General features: G+C 38.2%; 1 protein-coding gene across 1 annotated transcript in view; it reads left to right on the forward strand.

Moving 5' to 3' along the window:
* Positions 1-14,841, forward strand: part of SPAG17 (sperm associated antigen 17) — a 228,121-nt gene that overhangs the window by 127,595 nt on the left and 85,685 nt on the right. The window contains 5 exon segments of the mRNA XM_060141888.1: positions 135-246; positions 2,372-2,527; positions 3,866-3,979; positions 11,238-11,413; positions 13,395-13,512. Coding sequence (XP_059997871.1) covers positions 135-246; positions 2,372-2,527; positions 3,866-3,979; positions 11,238-11,413; positions 13,395-13,512 — 676 coding nt within the window.

The raw sequence follows: 14,841 nt of genomic DNA on the forward strand, positions 1-14,841 counted from the left end.
TGGCCTCTGAGTCTACAAAGTGACAAATCATTTAGCAGAAATTAGGCTTATGGCAGCTTTAACTGGCTCACATGGATGACCTAATTTTTGTCCATTGCCATTCCACACTCAAAGCATGATGTTTTCTTTTCTAGTTTCGTGGATACAACATGGGAGAAGTACCAGTCCAAATCTCAGGAACAAATTATTATCTGTATCCTTCCGATGGAGGGCAGATTGAAGTAGAAAAGACAACATTTGAAAAAGGTACATTTTGAAAGCAGCTGGTTAATGGTTTGGAAGATATTAACCCATTTCAGATAATCCTGGGGCCTTGTACTCCTGAGTATGATACGTGAGAGTAGTAATGTGCCCCCAGTGATTCATTTATGCACAACGTTCCCCACTTTCAGACTTCACACTCTTCTGTTGTAATAGCCTCTGCAAGGCACAGGCCAGCCGTGAGGTTACCTGGGCACACTAAGACAAACATTCCAGTTGTTAAAATATGAAAATATTTCCATAGGATTGGAAAATAGTATAATAGTAACTGCAGTAAGCAAATCGTTACTTAATAATGTTAATTACAACACATAGTGTTATCTCAGAAACTAAGCACATACTGTGAATTTAGAGCAAATTCCTGATTTGGTTTCTGGAGCACAGAGTTTGGGGGCCTGCTGCCAATATCCAGTTATTTTTGCTATAAAGAAATTGCCTCTGGATTCAGAAGTCATTAAGTGGGAGGGAGGTCTTGGAGATGAGCTGAGGAGGACCTAGTCTGGAAAAAGGAAATGTTTCATTCTCCCCAAGGGAAGAGCAGATCTGGGCTCTAGGGAACTTACTGGGGACATCTTATAGAGCTTCTCTTTTCACTTTGCTTTAAAGATTTCTTAGGATGGGTTTGAGGACCTGGGTTTTATTTGACAGCTTATTGTCTAGTAGGGAGCTGTGGTCTCTGAGAGCTGGGAAAAGTCAGTGGGGAGGGAGTGTAAGCAAGATCCTGTTTAATGTCCACAAGATTATGCAACCCAACAAGGGACACCAGGGCTCCTCCCATCCACACTCTGCCTGCGACACCAGCCCGCCCCTTCTCACTCCCTACCCTTCCTCCAGCCCTCTCTTAATTTTCCTTCCTTCCTTCCTCCCTTTCTCCCTTCCTCCCTTCTTCCCTTCCTCCCTCCCTTCCTTCCTTCCTATCATCAAATGACCATCAATTTAATGAGGAAATCATTACAAGAGTGAGAACGCTATTCCTTATGTGGAATCATGGCTCAAGCATCATTAGATAGTAACTGCCACATCAAACAAAAGATCCTACCAATGATTTTTAAACTAAAGAGGCCTACAAATTATTCAAATTATTTAAAGAATGGTTTGTGGTACAACTTATATCAAATGCCAGACTGTTTTATTATATAAAGTTTGTTTATTTAAAACATGAAAGGGGGGACTTCCCTGGCGGTCCAGTGGTGAGGACTCCGGCTTCCACTGCAGGGGGCGGGCTTTGATCCCTGGTCGGGAACTGAGATCCCGCAGGCCACTTGGTGCAGCCAAAAAAAATAAATAAAAATAAAGACATTTAAAACATGAAAGGGATTTTTATTAATAGATAGGTGTGCATATTTATTTATATTACAATATTTTTTAGTGTTTAATATTTTGAATATCAACCCTGGGTGTAGGGTACAAATAGTAGTAACTAAAAATGGAACTCAGAATCACAGAACTGAGAAAAGCACTGGACTCAAGTTTTAAAATGCTATGTTCCATTTTCAGTAACCGTTCTTTACTCTTATCAATATTTGCATATGCATGTAATATATATGTTTCAGATGGTTCATAGTAAGTACATTTTTATCTTAATTCTATCAACTTTGAGATATGATCATTCAATGAAAGTTGAAAAGGAAAGGCTGGGTTAAAAAAAAAAGAAAAAAGCTGGAAGAGGAGACAAAGAATGAGTCAGAACACTAGCAGAAAATGTTTTGTTTGGGAAATTCTTATATGTTCCTACTAACAATAATAACTACTGTAACTAACGTTTATGCAATTCTTTATCAATTACAAAATCCTTTCACGTTAACCATCATGTGTGATTGATCATAAAGTTGAGTATAGGTATACCTTAGCCAATTTACTCTCCCTTCTGTAATTGGATTTTAGGTATGAGCAGAAAGTCTGCAAACATCTCCCTGATCCACCTGCTGTTCCTTCCTGGAATTCCACCAACACTTTTTTCTTTTAGGTATCTTTTTATAAAAGTAGTGACATCCCTAGGTATTTCTAGTCCCTAACTTAAATGCTATGCTGCATTATTTAGAGGTCTTATCACAGAGCTTAATTGGGGCATCACAATCAGCCCATTTTCTATCCCATGATTCTTCTCCAGGCCCAACTTTTATCAAAGTGAAAGTGAAAAAGGACAAGCACAATTTTTTAATTCATTTAAGAGACCCTAAGAAAATTTTGAAAAAGGAGAAAAAAGAGGATTATCCTTCAGAAGATGAGGAAGGAGAAGGAGAAGGAGAGCAACATTTTGAAAAAGGTAAGCAGCTGCATCTTTGTGGCAGTGGGTATCAGTACTTCCACCATAGGTCAAACCTATCCACCTAACAGAAACACATGCATCCCTGGCAGGTAGCATGTGTAATTTTTACAGATGATAACTGAAGTGTTTTGCCATCTTGTTTATATACACTTTCCCTAATGTAAAGGGGATATACATCATATACATAGCCCATCTATAGTGGGCTGCTTACTTGGTTTTGCCTCTTCTGGGAACCCAGCTCTTGATTCCAGCTGACATGCAGAGTCTACCTCGCCTGGCTACCTTTTTGTAGCAACATTGAGTTTGCAATGTCCTTTCCGTTCTTAATTTTGTTTAATGCACTGTACCAAGTGCAATCTCTAGGACTCAGGTCCTTATTAATTGATTCCTACTGAAGGTTTGGCTTCTCTGCAATATTGACTGTGAATGATAGGGTTTCTATCTATGATCTATCACTTGGATCTCCATGTAGTATCAATTTTCTTAAACTGCAAGAACAAGAAAAAAATCCTAAATTTGGCCATGAGCATCTCGACCTGCTTGTAGATGAGAGTTCCAAGTGGATGTCCATTGATCATACACCATGAAACTTCTTGATAACACCATTTAACATGTCCCGGCAACACCAGCTGGAAAAATTAATTGCTTCTTGCCCAGTGTAGGTTATACCTGCAAATGGAGATGAGTTAATTAATAAAATGCTTTTGGACTCAAGTTAGTAATAAGTAATAAGATCAATAACTAAATCTAGCTAATAAATTTAGTTATAGTCACAGTGTTTTATAAATTCAAGGTAAGAATACAATGTTTGACAAGTTTGAATGTACCCAAGAACTTAAAAACAGAAATTTAAAAATTACTCTTCTTTGTTTTATCTGATATAAAAATATATGGTTTAGTATAAAAATTAGGAAATATAGGAATACTTTAAAAAGATGACAGTTGCTCATAATTATACCATCCCAGCAGTAACCACTATCCACAGTGTATGTCTTCACTTTATCATGATGAGCAGTTTCCTATTCATTAAATATTTTAAAAAATCATATTATAATAACTGTATGGTGCATAATCTATAAAAATATCAAACCACTATGCTGTGTACCTGAAACTAATGTAAGTCAATTATACTTTGATTAAAAAATATATATCTAAAGATTAAAAAAAAGACTTTTTAATGATTTCATAATAATTCATTGGTATATGTACATATCATAATTTACTTAATCATATCCATGCTTTTACATATTTGGGTGATTTCCACTTCACACTGAGTTTTGCTTGCATTTCTTTTTGATAAAACAAAAATGTCCTTGATTTGATTTTATCTTTTAGAAGAATCAAATGCAGAGAATAAAGCTGTCAGCAAGTTTGGATCTTTTTCTGCCACCTTGGAAAATGGAATCTGCCTCTCAATAAGTTACTATGGATCGAGTGGAATGGCGCCAGGTGAATTAAACACAACAGAAAGGATAAGTGTCCCGTGACCAAGGGCAGCTGCCCACCCTCCATCAGCTTACTTGTTGATAAACATGTTCTGATTTAATGCCCCTCATTTCCTGAGCAGTGGGAATATATGTGTGTGTACATACATATGTGTGTGTACATATGTATGTATATATATAATCTTGCATACGTAGAAATAACAATAGTTTGACATTTTAAACAGCACTTTTCATACATATAATCTCACATATAACCACATGTACATACATATAAGTTATCTTTGTTAACTAACCCATGAAAATAAGTCTGTTAGTTGGTACCAAAAAAAAACATGATTTGCCAAAGAATCCTCTTGGTTTTCTACAGAATAATATTTCTATGAATCCTGTGTTTATGGAACTCCTCAGTGTGCTTCAGAACATTAATCTTAAAGGAGCCATTCATTGGACATCTTGAAGGATTTATTTACCCTACTCTTAATAAACAAATTCTCCAACTGGAAGCTATTTCCTTACAAACCACAAAATGACCTGTCACTTTACCAAGAACCAGTTAGGAAATCTTGTGGGTTCTCATGCATTTTACAGGGATCTAACCACAAGAGATTAAAAAAAAAAAGCTTTATAAAATCAAAAGGTAATCCCTATGTTGTGTGACCTTAAACTACATGTGAATTGTGGTGATCCAATTATCTGCCGTACTATGTAGTTTCATTTCTCTAGAGACAATATTCCCATGGATCATTAATCCATGTTTCTTACCTTGTGCCAAGTATTGTAGTACTTTAGTGGGTTAGAGAGCCCATTAAATTTGTTAGTATTTTTGCTTTATTTGGGGGTTTGACTTTTAATTTTGTAGTTGATTCATTTTTAATCCAACACTTGGAAAAGTCATTTGTTGCCTAACAAATTATGTGTTAAAATCCACAATCACACACAGTCACTAACAAACCATACTCCAACTGAACAAGGTTATCATTATTTTACATTAAGATATTTACACTCTATATCAACTATGTTGCTGCTATTTTCTAAGTGATTTACTTATTCTTGATCTAATCCTTAAATTAATATGTAATCTTTCCATTTAATACAGATGTTCCTAATTTCAGTTTATAGGTACTGCGTTTGAAAATGTTTATAGTGTAGATAATAAGTAATGTTTTACTTCCTGTATATTAGAAAAGTTGAAGGCATGAGTCTTTGTAAAAAATATATTATAAATTCCTTAAGGATGCATATAATACTAATATTTAAGAACGTTTATCTGCTAGTGGCTAAACAAATTTCCAATCCAGTTCCCCCCCCCTTAATTCAATATATACAGCTCTCTAGAGCTTATTGATCTTGCTTAACTGAAACTTATGCCCGTTGATTATGATATTACTTTATGCTTCCAATTTCCTTCTCTCCACAGCCCCTGACAACCACCATTCTACTCTTTGATTCTATGAATTCAGCTATTTTAGATACCTCACATAAGTGGAATCATGCAGTGTTTGTCTTTCTATGACTGGCTTATTTCACTTAGCATAATGTGCTCAAGGATCATCCACATTGTTACACATTACAGAATTTCTTTCTTAAGACTGAACAGCATTCCACTGAATGTATACAGCACATTTTATTTATCCAGTTATCTGTCAGTGGACATTTAGGTTATCTCCAGCTCTTGGCTACCCTAGTCTTTTTTGTGCCTTTCAGTTCCTTGATGAACTGTGCTCTGTCTTATCTCTGACCAATTGCCCATGTTGTGCCCCTTGCTCAGAATTCTTTCTCTTGCTACGTACATCACCACTTTCAACAATGAACTTCCTCCTATACTTCAGGACTCAGATTACAGGTTACTTGCTCTGGGGAATGCTTCACCCATGTGAACTGGGTCTTTGGAGTTGAGTGGAAATTGCTTAGGCAAAGAATCAAAGGAAGGGAATTCTATACCAGGAATAGCATGTGCAAAAGCTCAGTAGTGTAAAAGCATGACACGTTTGTGGAAAAGCAAACTGCGCAGTACAGTCAGTCCTCTGTATCCCATATCCGTGGGTTCTGAATTCGCAGATTCGACCAACCTTGAATTGAAAATATTATTTTTAAAAAAATTCCAGAAAGTTGCAAAAAGCAAAACTTTGCCCCCAAATTTGCCCCATGCCGATCACTATGCTGAAGCCACGTGAATGAAGTGATGTGTAGGCACACCCTACTGTGGCCACCTACCACGTCACAGACCTGCACTCTCTCCAGTGCTCATTGTCTGAGCATTGCTGGTCTGGTGTTCCGTTCGTTTGCTACTTGTATTGTGTGTTCATGCTTGGTTTCTGTGAAAAATGGCTCCCAAAAAGCAGTTAAGTGGTCAAAACAATTCTTCAAATGCCAAGAGAGAGCAGAAAGTGCTGTCTCTCGACAAGAAAATACAGATCTTTGATCTTCTGAAAAGTGGCGTGTGGCTTGCCAAAGTGGGATGTAAGGTCACTAAGAACAAATGGAACATTCTCACAGTAAAGCAGAAAGAAGCCGAAGTTCATGGAAGGGTTAGAGCTGCCCCTACAATGGCAAAAATGGTCTCGCAGGTTCATGACAAAGTGCTTACAAAGTGCTTGTATTTTGTATGTGGCTAGGGGACATGTTACAGAAGTATGTCCCTTTGGATGGCAAAATTACGCGTGAAAGAGCACTTAGCCTCTGTGTGCACTGTTGTGAGGGGTGAGGAGAGTGAGAGGAAGGAGTTTAAGGGCACTAATAGATGGCTGGTTAGCTGTTAAAATGCTACACCCTCAAGAACTTAAAGATCACAGGAGAATCGACATCGGCCAGTGCCAAAGCAACATCAGTGTTCCCAGAAGAACTCAAGAAGAGAAAGGCTACCTTCTAGAGCAAGTCTTCAATTGTGATAAAACAGGCTGATGCCCAGTCGTACCTACATCCGTCAGAATGCCGAGCAGACCCTGGGGTTCAAGGACTGGAAAGCTTACCTTACTCTCGGGCTATGTGGCAATGCAGCAGGTCACATGATCAAGCCTAGTCTATGAGCAAACAACTCCTGGGCCCAAAAGAACAAAAACAAAAATTGTCTATGCAGCACAACAGGAAAGCTTGGGTGACAGCCGTCTTGTTCTTGGAATGGTTCCACCAGTGCTTCATTCCTAAAATGAAGAAATACCTCAAAGAGAAAGAACTACCATTCAAGGTGCTCCTCATAATTGACAATGCTCCCAACTAACTCAATTTCTCTGCCTCATTGACAAGGAGGTGGAAGTGATGTTCCTGCCTCCTAACACTGTATCACTGCTGCAGCCACTCAATCAAGGCATCATCGAGGACATTAAGGCAACTTATACCTGCCTCACCTTCAGGAAGATTCATGCTGCCCTTGGTGCTAACCCTGATTGCAACATTGTGGATTTAGGGACTTCCCTCGTGGTGTAGTGGTTAAGAAACCGCCTGCCAATGCAGGGGACACGGGTTCCATCCCTGGTCCAGGAAGATCCCATATGCTGCAGAGCAGCTAAGCCCGTGCACCACAACTACTGAGCCCGTGTGCTGCAACTACTGAAGCCCACACTCCTAGAGCCCGCACTTGGCAACAAGAGAAGCCACTGCAATGAGAAGCCCGTGCACCACAATGAAGAGTAGCTCCTGCTCGCCACAACTAGAGGAAGCCCACGCACAGCAACAAAGACCCAATGCAGCCAAAAGTAAGTAAAAAAATAAATAAATTTATTAAAGAAATAGTGGATTTATGGAAGAGCGTCACAATTATGGTTGGAACTGTGCTTACTGCAGAGGCTGTAGGTGCCCTAAAGCCTAAGACAGTCAATGCATGTTGGAAGCCATTATGGTGTGAGGTAGTCGATGATCTCAGGGGCTTCCCCACTATTGATGTAGAAATCAGGAATATCTTGAATGCTGCAAGGGAAGTTGGGTGGGGGGGAGGCTTCTTTCACATGATCTAGGGTGACATCAAGGAACACATAGAAGAGTATAGAGGAATCCTTACCAACAAGGAGCTCAAAGATCTGCCGAAGTCATCTACAGATGATTTTTTCTACAGAGAAAATTTAGAGGAAGCAGAGCCATCAATTTGGACACGTGAAAATATTGCAGTGCTTTTTCAGTAGGTGCAAGTGTTAAAGGATATGATCCTCAAGTACAATCCTTTGATGGACTGAAGCCTCTGTGGTATCCAAGGTATAGCAGTATGCCAACAATCATTGCAAGACTTGTTTGATGATGCAAAGAAAAGGAAGAAACAGCTTCCTATAACAGTGTTTCTAACTAAAGCATCTGCAGTTGTGAAGCCTAGAACTTCAATGCTTTAAGATCCTCAGCCCTCAACCTCCAGATATCCTGACATTAGTATTATTGAGCCTCCTCCAAAGTGACAGTGTCTGCAATTGGAACCCAATTCTCCTGACTAGATAATCCTTCTGACATCCTGTCAGAAGACTTAACTCAGCCTGATGTCTCATCACTTACCTAGAGTGCCACACATCTCATCGCCTTGCCACATCGGTACCATAGACACCATATAGCAATCATCATCATCATCATCATCATCATCATCATCATCATCATCATGCAAGGGTAATCAAGACAGGAGAACTAGGGTTTTGGTGATTGTTAACACTATGTGTGTGTGTGTGAGAGAGAGAGAGAATTAATATTTTTTCTATGATTATATTTTCTATATGTATTTTAAATAGTCTATGTTTTATTCCATGTATTTCTCTTTTGGGTCATTAAACAAAAGCCATCTGTAAGTGTTGAAAGAAAGATAATGTTATGTTGTTGCTGATGTGTACCATGTAGTTAAGCACATGATGGTTGCATGATTCCATCTGTACTGAACATGTACAGACTAATTTTTTGTCATTATTTCCTAAATGATGCAGTATAATAACTATTTTATAGCATTTACATTGTATTAGGTATTATAAGTAATCTAGAAATGATTTAAAGTATATGGGAGAATGTCCATAGGTTATATGCAAATAAATACTACACTATTTTATATAAGGGACTTGAGCATCCACAGATATTGGTATCCATGGGGTTTTCTGAGACCAACCCCCTGTGTATACTGAAGGACAGCTGTATAAAGTACAGCTTGTATGGAAGTGTTTTGTGGCAAATGCCTTTCTTCTGGGTTCCCCTGTCACTCTGTACTTTTCCTATCACGGGCTTAACACATGACATTGAATACCTGAGGTTCTCTTCATCTGAACTTCTCATTACGTTACAAGTTCCTGATGTCTCATTCATCACTGGTTACCCAATGCATGGTACACAGTAGTAGGTACTCAGTAAATATTTACTGATTGAGTAAATGGATGGGGATGAGAGGGAGGAGTTTCCAGCTGCCTCTAACTAGATGCCATTCGCTATTTATATTCTGTACTTGCTATGAGTCAGGCATCTTGCTGGCACTGAGTCACTAAGATGAATAAAACCATGTTACAGCTACTCAAAGAATTCATTGTCTAATGGGAACAGAAACCATAAATAGTGAAATAACTGCATAAGTGCTAGAAATTATATATAAACCAAGTACTGGGGACAGCCAGAAAATACTTGAGAGAGAAAGCATAGCATCTGAGATGAGACTTTATAGGTGAGTAGGAACTATCCTGACAAAGCAGCAAGGAAAGGGAATTCTAGACAGTAAGAACCATTTGTATAAATACACAGTTGGGTAAAAGCATGACATCTTTACAGAAAAATGAGAGGTTGAGTGTGACTGGAGTGGAGGAGGGTGAGCATTGTGTGTCCTACAAGATTTGTGAGCGCCAGAGTTTTTTAAGTATGAAAAGGGAAGTGACATGAAAAGATTTCATTTTAGGAACATAATCATAGTGATAGTTTGGAAAGTACACTGAGGTGGTGGTATTAGGAAACTGCTACAAAAAATCAAGCAAGTGAATAAGAATATGAACTAAGGTGGTAGGAATAGATAGGAGAGGCATGATTTGAGAGAAATTTCTGAGGGCTCCATGACTGGTTGGATGTATAGGGTGAGTCCAAAAGAGAAAATGCATACAATCTCAATGTCTAACTTGAGAAACAAAGTGCATGATTGGTCATGGCATTGACTGAGGTTGAGAACATAGGAGGGAGGGTTATCTGCTTGGAAGAGGAGAGACTTACTGATTTTGAAATGTCTCCAGTACCACAAGCAGGGGTAGATGTCTAAGAGCAGTTGGAAATACAGATCTGAAGCTGAGAAGAAAGCTTGTGCCCGGAGATGTAAATTTTGCAGTCATTCAAATGTAGATGACAGCTGGAGCCCCAGTAGTGAACAAGATACTCAGATCTAATAGAGATAATAAAGGCTCTCAGCCCTCACTGTGTATCACAGTTACATGTGATTGTGTTTCACAACTATAAATGCCTGGGCCTCGTCCCCAGAGAGTCAAGGTGGGGGCCTGAGCATTTCGTTTAATTCCATGAAAAATGATTATGTGCAGCCAGAGTTGATAACATCTGTTGTGTAATGAGAAGGGGGAAAAAAACTGGGACCTACCAACATTTAACAAAGAGGAAGCGTTAGTAAAGGAGACTGCGAAAAAAATAACCAGAGGTAAGAGGAGATCCAGGTGGGAGTGTTACCCTGGAACCCAGAAGAGGATATAACCTAAGACGTAAGGGGATGCTTGGAAGTTTCCAACATAGTTCCTCCATGGATTGGCTCTCCTTTTAGAATTCTAACAATCCATTAAACCCAGAATAAAATCAGTCTTCAATAAGAAAACTTCTTTTATCATCTCAGCCAGAAATAATCATTTCTTTTCTAAATTTCCTTGTTTGTATCCCTTATGTTTCTATTTAATATGTCCTTGTATTGAAGCTATTTGAGTACAGATCTTATTTAGACTATTTTGACTTCATAAGGTCCTTTATTTTTATTTTTCATTATTATCCACTGCTCCACACGTTTTACATATGAGCCTCAATAAATATTTCTCAAAAAAATGAAGAGATGGTTACTGCCCTATCATTAGGAGTTTACAATCTAGATAGGGAGGCAAGAGTGTGTGAAATCATGACTCAATCAAATGTATCAAAGTATTAAGTGCCTCAAATTTCTAAGCTACAGTTTTGATTTCCAAATCAACTACATTACCCCTGAAACCTATCCATCTGATCAATCCTACTCAGCAAGGTAAAAATTGCCAAGTGGTATAAGTGTTTGAGATGTAAATTTTATTTAACAAACATATCAAATATAAATGTCTAATTTACTTGTTTTCTCCTCTTTCTCTTTATAGAGGATAAGGATCCTAACTTGGAAGCAATGTTGAATATCCCATCAGCACATACTCCAACAGTAATTCCTGTTATAGTGAGTATTCCTCAAAGCAAAGGAAAAGGGAAAACAAAAAGCAAAGAAAAATCCAAAGAATCTCTTAAAGAAGAGGAGCTCCCAAAGGAAGAAGAGAAAAAGGTAAGTGGACCTTGCCATGTATTCCCAAACTCTGCTTCTGCCTCAATGTTAACTTTTTTTAAATCATGAGTTATGTCAATAGTGTTATTGCAGTGCATATATTTTACTGTGCAGATTCAGTAACACTCCTTGTACTTTCAGTTTTGAATGGACAAGAAGAGGTCTGCGCACAGGAGTTGAATTCCCACACCAGGAGACATACTATCTTAAACAAACTGTCTCAGGTCATTCATTTCAAACTCAGAATAACTAGTTCAACCATTTTTCCACATTGAATCTTGGATGTTCTTTGCTTAGATGGTCAAGTTCCTACCAGTCCTTATTTTCAATACTGAATTTAATTCCATTGAGATAAACAACAATTGGAAGGGGAGGATCTCTAACTAAGTAGTGGAAACACTTCTGTTAGGTAGATCTGGACTTAGATATTGATGTACTAAGAATTCAGCAAGACTAAAGGACAACCCACTTCCAGTTAAAGAGCAGTCCACCCTCTACCTCTAACCCTTCACCATATGCAAACAAGCGCGCACACACACACACACACACACACACACACACACTCACTCACACACTCACACACTTGAGAGCTCTTTGACTCTAAACATTTTCCTAATAGAAGTATATAGATCAAAAGAGGTTCTAAAAGAATGACAAGAAGGAAACTACTGACCAAATCTTGACTCTTTCAGTTTTACTAGTACAGTTGTACAGTTTGTACAATGTACAAATTCTCAACTTATTAGAAAAAAAGTGTTAAAAAGTGATCAGGGACCTGGATTTCAGAGCCTGACCCTTTGAAAGTTATGGGGTTTGAATGTTACTTGGCCTCTGCACCATATTTACACAGCTTTACTAGATGAGGTTTCTCAAGCTAGGACACTTGACCCTTAAGTAGAAATGTTCAAGTACTGAGTAGAGTATCCCCAGGTAACTCATTAATTTAGCTGAAAGCAATTTTGTGGCAAACCAGTCGGTCCACCCAACATTTTTTTAAATTGATGACAATGAAAGGGTGGGGGATAATTACTGGTTTTGAGTGTAATGATACATTTGTCATGGCTTGTTTGTGTCTTTGAGCAGTATTTTTCATTTTACAGAATTTCATAAGCTTTTACCTCTTAATTTTGCTTTGTGTTTTTAATTGATTTTCAGCCAATGATCCAGCCAATGATTTTATTCTCTATTAATAACAAAGGCAGAACAACCTAAATGATCAACAGTAGAGGACTAGAGAGAATAAATTAAAGATCCAACACTGGGGGATCAGTTGGAATGATTTTAGTGGCGAGCCGCTGAGCAAATCAACTGGAAAAACTGAAAGGATTATCGTTAGGGGTGGGTTGGAAGTAACCGAATAATTTTCATCCTGGAGTACGTATAACCAAACAAGGGATTCAGGCATAGTGAGCATAAAGTTATTTAGAATCTGTTAAGTAGACACACCCAAACCCTCATTAAAACTTATAAATAATCTTTTTTATTGTGTTTTATTATTTTTACTTACTACAAAAGCAGTGTATGCTCATTATAGAAAAATAAAGACACATATCCTAATAGCATAATGTCTCTAGCATCCAAACTGTAAGAATCACACAAGGAAGGTTGGTGGGGATCTTGGTCAGCCCTTACATCTACATGTCCAAACTGAGGCATCTTTCAAGGCCTAGTTCAAGCTTCAGCTCCTCCATGATCCTTTCCTAGTCTCATTAACTTTGATATCTCCCTTTTCTGAGGAAAGATGTGCCAACCATTTGGTACTGTTATTTAGCTGTTTCATATGTCTGTGTGCCATTCTACAGGCAAAATATCAATTGCGCAAAGGTAGAGACTCATGCATCCTTATAGGCTCCACTGCAGGGCTCACTAGTCCTGGGCAAGTCATAGTCTAAGCATTCACCAAGTCTTTGTTTAGTCATAATAAATCGATATCTCATTTAGAAAATGACAGGAAATTATTCACACGTGGAACTATTTACAGGAAGAAGTAGAACCAGAACCTGTTTTACAAGAGACTCTTTATGTTCCCACCTTCCAAAACCTGAACGTGTCTTGCCCCAGTGGGCTCCAAGTGACCTTCATTGGGCAAGAGTCCCCAGGTGAGTGCTGGCCAGGAGGATGAGGAGGCAGGGGGAAAAAAAGTCATATAGAAAACACTTCAGTCACCATTGAAACTGTGTATTTTCCTACCAGTTAAATAAACTTGTTGATAATGAATAATAGGCTAATAACAATAATGACCACCATTTTTGAGCACTTACTGTGGGCCAGGCACTATCTAAATACTTAACATACATGACAAAATACAACTACTATAAACTAAGTCCTAATAATTTCCTTTCACAAAATAAAGAAATCGAGGCATCAGAATGTTCAGTAACTTACCCCAGGTCACTCAGTTCCTAAGTGGCAGAGATAAAATGCCATTCTTGGTCCAGTGGTGGCAAAGCCAATGCTCTTAATAACTACTGTGTGGTCCTGTGTCCTTCCTCTACAAAGGGCCACAGGAACAGAACTTTGCTGGTCTGATCAAAACAAAGGACGGTGAGCACAGAGTAGGTAAAGATAAGTGCAGGTTAAATGGATGAAGAAAACCAGTCTCATTCCCAGGTATCAATATATACTTTTATAGGGTCTCTTACTTCTGTTGATTCTGTATGTGGCTCCTAACCTATTAAGATGAATAAGTAAGTACAACAGGACTCCTTTAATTAACCTGATGCAGGGGGGCATCCACATTGGTGATTGATTTGAACATTATTTAAATGAAGACCCCCTATTGCAGTAGAAGTAGGAGAGGCAACAAAGCAAGCACAGAGCCGAGACTTGAGTTCTAATTAACTGTATGGCCCTTTCAGTAACTTACTGTCTTTGGACCATGTTTCTTCATCTGACAAATGTTACATTATATCAGTGAATCCTATTTTCATGACCAAATATACTCTATTATAATTTCCTTATGTACCCCATATTTAAAAAGTGTACCAAAGAAAAAGAGTATGCTTATTGAAAAATAATTCAATGTTGTATTCAGTTGCCAGCCAAATGAGAAGAAACTTAATGTTGTAGTCGATCTATTTCATCTCAATTTTTCTTTTCACTGGGCTTTCTGAATTATTAAAAATAGACCATGAACCCTTGTTTCTATTTCCAAGTATTCCTAGTGATCCAGGTTTTCCATGATGGGACCAACTGTGTGTGCTAAGACTGAAGGCCACTGACAGTCTTCCGAAGTCAAAGATGCTATGAGGGAACTGAGAGGGATATTCTTTTTAAGTTTAAGGACATATTTGTTTCCTTGCTTGTTTTCTTGATTCTGTTAGCAAACCACAGCTTAATACTTGTTTCACCGGTCTTTTCCATTAGTTTCATTTTCTAGTCTGATGTTTTCATCTTTATGTCAGGGTAGACAATGTAGTTAATAATAA

Source organism: Lagenorhynchus albirostris, chromosome 2 (genome assembly GCF_949774975.1).
Source record: "Lagenorhynchus albirostris chromosome 2, mLagAlb1.1, whole genome shotgun sequence".
NCBI classification, from domain to species: Eukaryota; Metazoa; Chordata; class Mammalia; order Artiodactyla; family Delphinidae; genus Lagenorhynchus; species Lagenorhynchus albirostris.